General features: G+C 45.7%; 1 protein-coding gene across 2 annotated transcripts in view; it reads left to right on the top strand.

Annotated features, from left to right (window-relative positions):
- NBAS (neuroblastoma amplified sequence) overlaps positions 1-8,779 on the top strand; it is a 267,157-nt gene that overhangs the window by 138,240 nt on the left and 120,138 nt on the right. For both annotated transcript variants that reach the window (XM_027855628.1, XM_027855629.1), the window contains 3 exons: positions 4,948-5,115; positions 5,871-5,984; positions 6,341-6,464. In XM_027855628.1, the coding sequence (XP_027711429.1) occupies positions 4,948-5,115; positions 5,871-5,984; positions 6,341-6,464 (406 nt within the window). The remainder of the gene's footprint in view (positions 1-4,947; positions 5,116-5,870; positions 5,985-6,340; positions 6,465-8,779) is intronic.

Below are 8,779 nucleotides of genomic sequence, written 5' to 3'. Positions count from 1 at the left end.
GAGGAGACAGGGAAGGAGAGGGCACAGTAGGGGAGAAGGGAGAAGAGAGAGGAGAGGAAAAGGGAGGGGAGGAGAAGAGAGAGGGGAGGGGAGGGGAGGGGACGAGAGGAGAGGAGAGGAGAGAGGAGAGGCAAGGAGAGGGGAGAGGCATGGGCCCTGCTCTGGGTGCTGTCCTTGGTCCTGCCTCCTTCACTGCATCAGGTCATGACAGGCTGCTAGAGATTCTCTCAGCCTTCACATTTGGCCATAGCTGTCCGTTGCTGTGCCCTTACTCACAAAAAGTGTTTTGGTTGCTGGGGGCCTTCCCCTCAGTCCTTGCCCCAGCCTCAGGGGGCCTCCCAGCCGGCAGCTCTTCTTTAGGGTCCGTCTTCCAAGCCGCTGCCTCCTGGACTGGGCCAAAGTGTAGTGTGGCCGTGTGCGTCCCTCTGCCCTCTAGAGTCGAGCACGAGCCCTTCCCACAGAGGCTGCTCCTGGCCTTCTTCCTTGGCTCAGGGCCTGCTGACCCCCTCACCACTCTGCTTTCCAGCAGGTCAGTCTGCACGATGCTCCCTTTCTGTGCCTTGGCAGTGAGGCAGCAACCACTCGTAAGTGCCTCTTTTGTGGCAGGCTCTGTGAAATGGTCCCTGCTACTGAGGAGTTTACCTATTCAAAGAGGGAAACAAAACGTATATCTGCATATGTCATTTGTGGACACACATGTAAATGCATGTGTGCAAGGTCTGTACCAGATAACTGCATAAGAGCCAGGGGGCCCAGACAGCCCTGCGCTAGGAGGTTGCCATGGAGCAGAGCGTGGAAAGGCGCTAGAGATGCTGAGAGGGAGAGCCAGAGAGGGCTGCTTAGAGGCCAGAGGGGAGATGGCCAGCAGGATGGTTTGGCCGGGCCGAACTCTGACTGACCACTGGTCAAGCTGTTCATAGTGAGGTTTCTTTCGTGGATGAGTTGGACAAGATGGTGGCTGCTGAGATCCTTCCCGAAGGCTCACATTCTGTGATTCTGCGAGCATAGCACAAAGCTGAGTGGTACGTAATAAACCTGGGTGGTGAAAGGCTAGCAGTGAGGTAACTGAGAGCTAGTGGAGGTTTCTGAGCAGGGCAGGAACAGCATCAATGTTAGGCTTTGGGGCCAGATGGCAGAAGAGGGAGGCTTGAGGCAGGGAGCCCAATAGAGAGGCTCATTTGTTCACATTCTGAGTTACCTTCCCCGCCTCCCCCTCTTCATTATTCTCCTTAATATTCTAGGCTCTCGGTTCCTCCAGATGAATTTCGTTATTATTTTGTTAAGTTCTGTATAGTGATCCCTTGATAAAGTGATTTGTGGAGCACTAAATCTGTGCATTATTTTAGGTAGTATTGCCATTTTCATTCTACTGGAACAACACAGTTATGAATAATGAATAAGCCTTCTTTCTGTAAAGATTTTTTTTAATGTTTTATGTGTGCCTTGGTAGGTTAAGACCTAAATGTTTTGTGTATTTTGCAATTATTTTAATCAATTCTCTCTCTTCTGTGTTATGTTAGCAAAATCATTTCTTTGGATTTGTTTTATGTCCTACTACTTGATTGAAACTATCAATTGCTTGAATTAGTTTTTTCATTGCATTTTTAAATTCTTTCAGTAAGACACAATGTCCTCTGCATATAATTTTGCCTCATGTTTGCCTATTCTGTTTAGATATGTGATAAAAGTAATGGCTATCCTTGCTTTACCCTTTATGCTATGGAGAAAGCTTCTAGTCTTTTCATGTTACAAATAATGGTAGCTTTTGGTTTTAGATAATTACTTTTGATCATTTTCAAGAAAGAACCTTTTATTTTTGCCATTTTGATTTTGTAAAATGAACACATTCTTCATTCTATTGAAGGCTTTTTTGTGTCTATTGATATGTGATTTAAAATTTTCTTGTTGATAATGATTTATTGTGGTTATAGTTTTCCTAATATTGAACCATCCATTTGGTCCTGCTATACCCATTCTCATCATAGCAATTGCTTTTTTGAGCATATTACTTCAACTTCTTAGCTACCATTTCAATATTTTTATATTAAATTAATTAGTGATATTGATTATAATTTTCTTTTTCTATGTATCCTTCCCTTGCTTAGGTAATCAGGACCATAGTTTGTCTTACAGCAATAGAATCCTAGATTTAGAACTGGCTGGACCTGAGTTTGGCAAGGTGCCCTCTTTCTCTAGTTTCATGAGCTGTGTATGTGTGTGTGTGTGTGTGTGTGTGTGTAGCTATAGTATAGGGACTAATTGTCATTTAAATGTTTAATGCAATTCACATGTAAATTCATCTGATCTTAGTGTTTTTCAGTAGGAGTTTATGTCTTTAATTTTTCTGAGACTTGTTTGTTTAAATTTTTTTGTTAATCTTAATTTTATATTTTTGTGAACCATAGATTTGAAAAAATTGTTTTTGTTGGCATATGATTGAGTATAATAGTTTCTAATACTTTTCGTTGCTTCTGTTCCATTTATTGCAAAATAATCCTTTTTGTTTTTTTGATATTGATAATTTGCTCATCTTCTCCCTTAAAAAATCAAATTAACTAATTCTTTATGCATTTTGTCTTAAAATAGTTCTTAGTTCATCATCTGTCTTTTAAAATATATATATATATATATTATTTTCCCCCAATTAGATGTTAAAACAATTTTTTAACAATTTGAAAAAAAATTGAGTTCCAAATTCTATCCCTCCCTCTTTCCCCCCTTCCTCCTCCCTGAGGCAGCAAGCAATCAGATATAGGTTTATACATGTGCAATCAAGTAAAACATTTCCATATTAGTCATTTCATGCAAGAAATCTCAAATAAAAGAAAAAAATAAAAGAAAGTGAAAAATAACCTGCTTCAGTCTGTATTCAATATCTGTTCTTTCTCTGGAGGTGGATAGAATGCTTCATCATTGGTCCTTTGGGGTTGTCTTGGGTCATTGTATTGCTGAGAATAGCTAAGTCATTCACAGTTCTTCGTCTAACAATATCGTTGTTATGTCTACAACGTTCTCCTAGTTCTGTTCACTTCACCACTCATTGCTTCATGTAAGTCTTTCCAAATTTTTCTGACATCATCCTGCTTGTCATTTCTCATAGAGCAATAATATTCCATCACAGTCATATCCCACATTTTGTTTAGCCATTCCCTTCAATGTCCAATTCCTTAGCCATCACAAAAAGAGCTGCTGTAAATATTTTTGTACAAACAGGTCTTTTTTGGATGTCTTTGGGATGTAGACCTAGCAGTGGTATTGCTAGATCAAAGGGTATGCACTGTTTTATAGCCCTTTGGGCATAGTTCCAAATTGCTCTCCAGAATCGTTGGATCAGTTCACAACTCCACCAATGATGCATTAGTATCTCATTTTCCCACATCCCCTCCAACATCCAACATTTTCCTTTTTTGTTGTATTAGCCAATCTGATAGGTAAGTGGTGGTACCTCAGAGTTGTTTTAATTTGCATTTCTCTACTTAATAGTGGTATAGAGCATTTAATATGACCATAGATAGCTTTGATTTCTTTGTCTGAAAATTGCCTGTTCCTTTGACCATTTATCAATTGGGGAATGACTTGTATTTTAATAAATTTGACTCAATTCTCCATACATTTGAGAAATGAGACCTTTATCTGACATATTTGTTGCAAACTCCCCCCCTCCTGCCCCAGTTTTCTGCTTTCCTTCTAATTTTGATTGCATTGGTTTTGTTTGTACAAAACCTTTTTGATTTTATATAATACAAAATGATCTATTTTACATTTTGTAATACTCTCTCTGTTTTCTTTGGTGCTAAATTCTTCCCTTATCCATAGATCTGACAGATAAACTATTCCATGCCTTCCTGATTTTCTTATGGTATCACCCTTTATGTGTAAATCAGGTACTCATTTTGACCTTATTTTGGTATATGGTGTGAGATATTGGTTATACCTAGTTTCTGCCATACTATTTTCCGGTTTTCCCAGCAGTTTTTGTCAAGTGATGAATCTTTGTTCCGGAAACTTGGATGTTTGGGTTTATCATATACTAAAATACTTTGGTCATTTGCTATAATGTAATTTATACCTAATCTATTCCACTGATCCACCACTCTATTTCTTCATCTCGGTCTTTTTTGTTTTCAAAGTTACTTATCTTTCCTTTGATTTTTAGAATTTCCACCTTTCAGCTTGTTATTAATTTGTTGGTTTTCTTGGGTTTTGGTTGCCTACTCAATTCACTGATTGTTTTTCTTTTTTTATAGAGAACATGTGTTTAAAATTCTTAAGTGGTTTTTTTTTAAGCCAATGGTGCCATTGTAGAAATTTTGTTATGTTTTTGTGATGTTATTTTTCTTAACAGTTTTCTTTTTTGTTCTTGTTTTTTGTTTTTCTGAGTTTTTTTTGGTGAGGTTTTGGGTTAAATGACTTGCCCAGGATCACACAGCTAGTGAGTGTCAAGTGTCTGAGGCTGGATTTGAACTCAGGTCCTCCTGACTCCAAGGCTGGAGCTCTATCCACTGTTCCACCTGGCTGCCCCTGATCGATTTTTTTGACTTATTATTTAGGAATGAATTATTAAGTTTCCATCGACTTTAGTTCTTAACTCTACTTGACATTTGGGTGTCATCGCCTTTCTCCATCACTGCTGCTCTCTCCTAGCTCTGTGATTTTCAACAAGGCCCTTTTTCCTCTCTGGAAGATGAAGAGGTTGGGCTTGGGGACCTTCCCTGTTGGGTCTACCATCATGCGATATTGGCCATGCGATATTTAAGCCTATTTAAGCCTACAAGGTCTTTCCCCTGTCCCAACCTTAGGTGTCGCACCTTTAAAATGGCATGGGGTGGGGTGGGAGGGTCATGTTGAACTCAGTGGACTCCATTTGTCTTCAGGCCGTGGCGTTCTGTGGCATTAGGCGTGAAGAGACTCGTCCTTCCAGGTTTTAATGCTTGCCATTTGTGATAGGACGAAGCCGGCATCCCAACCAGCCACTCGGGAGATCTGCTGCATTGGACCACAGCCACCACCATGAAGGTCTTCTCGAACACGAGCACCACCACCAAAGCCATGCTGCATGCTGTCAGTGATGGGCAGTGGTGGAAGAAGTCCTTGGCCTACCTCCGACCCTTGCACGTAAGGAGCGCACAGCAGAGGCTGGCTCCCGTGCCAGACCTTCTTTGGGCCACCGTGCTCAGTCCGGCCCACTGGTCTCAGGTGATCCTGCCGCACAGATGAGATGACCAGCAGGCGGTTGGGGAGGCAGGAGTGGGTGTGTCTGATGCACAGACCTCCGAAGGGGCATCCCACAAGAGAGCTGCCCATCCCTCCATCATCCCTGTGGGTTCTGTGCCCCTAAGCTCTTCCCCGCTGCCATTCTTCCCTGCCCTGGCTCTCTGGAGGGGCCATCCACTCATTCTTTGGAGGCTTCCACACCTCCTGTTTGACCCTTCCTGCCTGCTCTGCCATTTCTCTTCTCTCTTCTTTTTCTTCTGTGCCTCTGGGTCTTCCTGGATGGGCATGGCTCTTCCTGTTGGCTCTGACCTTTTCCGCCATTGATCAGTGCTGGGCCATGCTCCGAAAGGCGAGCACGTGCCGGCAGTCACTGCTATTTCAGAGCATTGGAAATGAGCTTTTGAGTAGCCTCGTGATGGGCACAAAGCACGGCCGGAGGCTGAGCTGTCTCATTGGCTGCTGTGACCTCAGGCTGGTCAATCCAGCGACATGAGTGGCTACCCCTGGTACCCAGGGACGCGCCAGGTGTATAGCACCGGCCGCACCCAGCCGTCCCATCTCCCTCTCTTCTCTTTCCTCGGGTCACAGGCAGTAATGCTGTGTCAGTCCCCAGACCAGGGTTTCTGATGCATTGTCCCCCACTTTGATCCATTTAGGGCCAAGACTTCTGTGATGTTTATGGCCGGGGAGCGGGATCCAACGCAGGCCTGGAGAGGCAGGGCTGCCATCCGTTTTACGAGTCCCTCCTGGCCAATCCCTTTGTCTCCGAGGTGAGTGCGAGGCGTGAGGGAGCCCTGTGCCCTGTCTCCTGTGGGGTTCTCCCGCCCGTCGTGGTGGCATTTCATGGCACTGGGGACATTCTTTGCTTCCTGAAAATGACCTGCTGCTGCCCGGTCCTAACTCCTCCTCTTCTGAGTGATTTAGCTCACCGTTCACTGCCAAAGTTGGGGATCACAAGGGGAGGTTTTGCATTTTACCCAAAATGATTTGTTTTTGAAAATGAGGCTCTTAGCTGGATGACCCTGAAATGCAAATCCAGAGAATGTAACTCCTAAATAAAATCGATGTGATCTTTTAAGAAAAAGACCTTGTTGACCTTGGCTTCAGCCCCTCATCTTTTTCCTAGTCTGAAGCGACCTATACTGCGTACCAGCACGTTGCGACAGAGAGCTTTGCGGAGGTCTTGCTGCGAACGGGGAAATTAGCAGAAACCAAGAGTGGAGGCGGCGGAGGATTTCCAACCACAGAAGGTAAGAGAGCAGCTTTCCAACCTCAAGACCGGAAAGCAGGGCTTGTTCACGTTGTGCGCTCCTCCAGGTTCTTGCTGGACCCGCAGAGCTCCGTGATTTCTCATCTCCTCCCTCGGTGCCCGGGCAGGCACCTCCCTTGTGGCACCGTGGCCTCGGTCCCCTGAGGGCCACCTTTTAGTGGCGTGTCGCTGCCTGGCCTTCGGAAGGCTTGTTCGTTCCTGGCTCTCTCGGACGTGGCGAGACCTCCCACCCACGTTTTATCTCCCACCTTGAGGCAGTATCAGCCCCTAAATTTGGTGGAGGAGTCACTGAGGCCCAGACCAACTCTCTCTCTCTCTCTCTCTCTCTCTCCATGTATATATATATATATATATATGAATATAGTATATAACGAAGAATGTAATTTTCTATGGAAGAATATTTGAAAAAATGACTCGGATGCAGCCTTGGCCCGGGGTCAGAATACCTTGGTTCAGTCTTGTCGAATCACTTCATTTTTCTGCGCCTCAGTTTCCTCGTCTGTAATAGAGATCTCCTCCTCCTTCTCCCTCTCTTCACCTCCTCTTCTATCAGTCAGTCAATCGTTGGACTTTTATTAAGCCCCTCCTGTGTTCCAGGCACTGTGCTAAGTGGTGGGGATACAAAAAGTGGTAAAGGGCAATCCCCATCTTCAAAGAGCTTACATTCTAAGAGGGGAGACAAAGGGCAAACAAATATGTACAAAGCAAGTTACAGACAGGATAAATCGGACATGATAAACAGGAGGAAGGCACTGGAGTGAAGAGGGGTTGGGGAGGGCTTCGTGTAGAAGGGGGATTTTAGGGGGGCCTTGAAGGAAGCTGGGAAAGTCAGTAGGCGGAGCTGAGGAAGGAGTGCATTCCAGGCTTGGGGGCAGCCGGAGAAAGTGCTCAGAGCTGGGAGACAGAGGGTCTTGTTCATGGAACCGCCAGGAGGCCGGGGCACTGGATCAGAGAATATGCGGAGTGGGGTGAGGGAAAGGGAGGAGTGGGCTAGGATATGAAGGGCTTTAAACACCAAACAGGGCATTTGGAATTTGATTCTGGAAATGATGGAGTTTATTGACATAATCAGTGCCACGACATGGTCCGACTTGTGCTTTAGGAAAATCCCTTTGGTGACTGAATGGACGATGGCCTGGAGTTGGGGAGACTCGAGGCAGGCAGAGCCCCCAACAGCTACTGCCATAGTCCAGTGATGGCAGAGGTGATGAGGGTCTGCACCAGGGTGGGGGTAGGGTCCGACGAGAGAAGGGGGAGTATTCGAGAGATGTCACAGATGGGAAATCAACAAGAAGATATTGCAAGCCTTGGTGCCATATTGGACGTGGGTGGTGAAAGAGACTGAAGCGTTCAGGATGACTCCTGGGGTGTGAGCCTGAGGACCTAGGAGAGTGGTGTAGCTCTCTACACTGATAGGGAAGGCGGTGGCAGGAGAGTTTAGGGGGAAAAGATGATGAGTTCTGCTTTGAACATCATGAATTTCAGATGTCTACTGGACACCCAGTTTGAGATGTCTGAAAGGCAGTTGGAGATGAGCCATTGGAGGCCAGCAGAGAGTTTGTGGCAGGATAAGTAGATTTGAGAATTGTTCCATGGGATCTGCTGAGATCACCCTGTGGAGCAGTGTGGAAGGAGGTGAGAAGAGGGTCTGGGACAGACCCTGAGGGACATGCCTGTGGTTAGAGGGTGTCATCTGGAAGAGGATCCAGCCAAGGAGACGGAGAAGGAAACGAGAGACTGTAGGAGGAAGACTAAGAGAGAGCAGCATCCTGAAGGCCTAGAAAGAGAGAGTCAAAGAGGGGAGAGTGATCAGCAGCGCAGAGGCTGCAGAAAGGCGAAGGAGGAAGAGGGCGGAGAAAAGGCCATCGTGTTGGTGACCAAGAGGTGATCAATAACTTTGGAGAAAGCAGTTTTGGTAGAATGATGAGGTTGGAAACCAGGCTGTAAGTGAGGAAGAGGAGAGAACGTGAAAGCCCCAATTGAGCTGCAAAGGGCAGAAGAGATAGAGGAGGATGGTGAGTGGGGATGGGAGGGCCAAATGAGCATTTTTTCAAGACAAGGGAGACATAGGCATGTTTATGGGCAGGAGCGAGAGACTGACCACAAGTGAGAGAGGGGGATGACAGGGGCAGTCTGCTGGAGGAGGTGGGATGGAAGGGGATCTTCTTGAGCAGGTAGAGGGGTTGGCCTCGGTCAGGAGTCAGGAAGAGATGGTGGCAGAAGGCATCTGAGTGACAGGAGATGAGGAAGAGGGGGGACGAGAGAGATGAGGAAGAGGGGGGACGAGGGAGATGA

Source organism: Vombatus ursinus, unplaced genomic scaffold (genome assembly GCF_900497805.2).
Source record: "Vombatus ursinus unplaced genomic scaffold, bare-nosed wombat genome assembly UNPS02010980.1, whole genome shotgun sequence".
Lineage (NCBI taxonomy): Eukaryota > Metazoa > Chordata > Mammalia > Diprotodontia > Vombatidae > Vombatus > Vombatus ursinus.
Note: the sequence above shows the minus strand (reverse complement) of the source record. Positions and strands in the feature narration are given on the sequence as shown.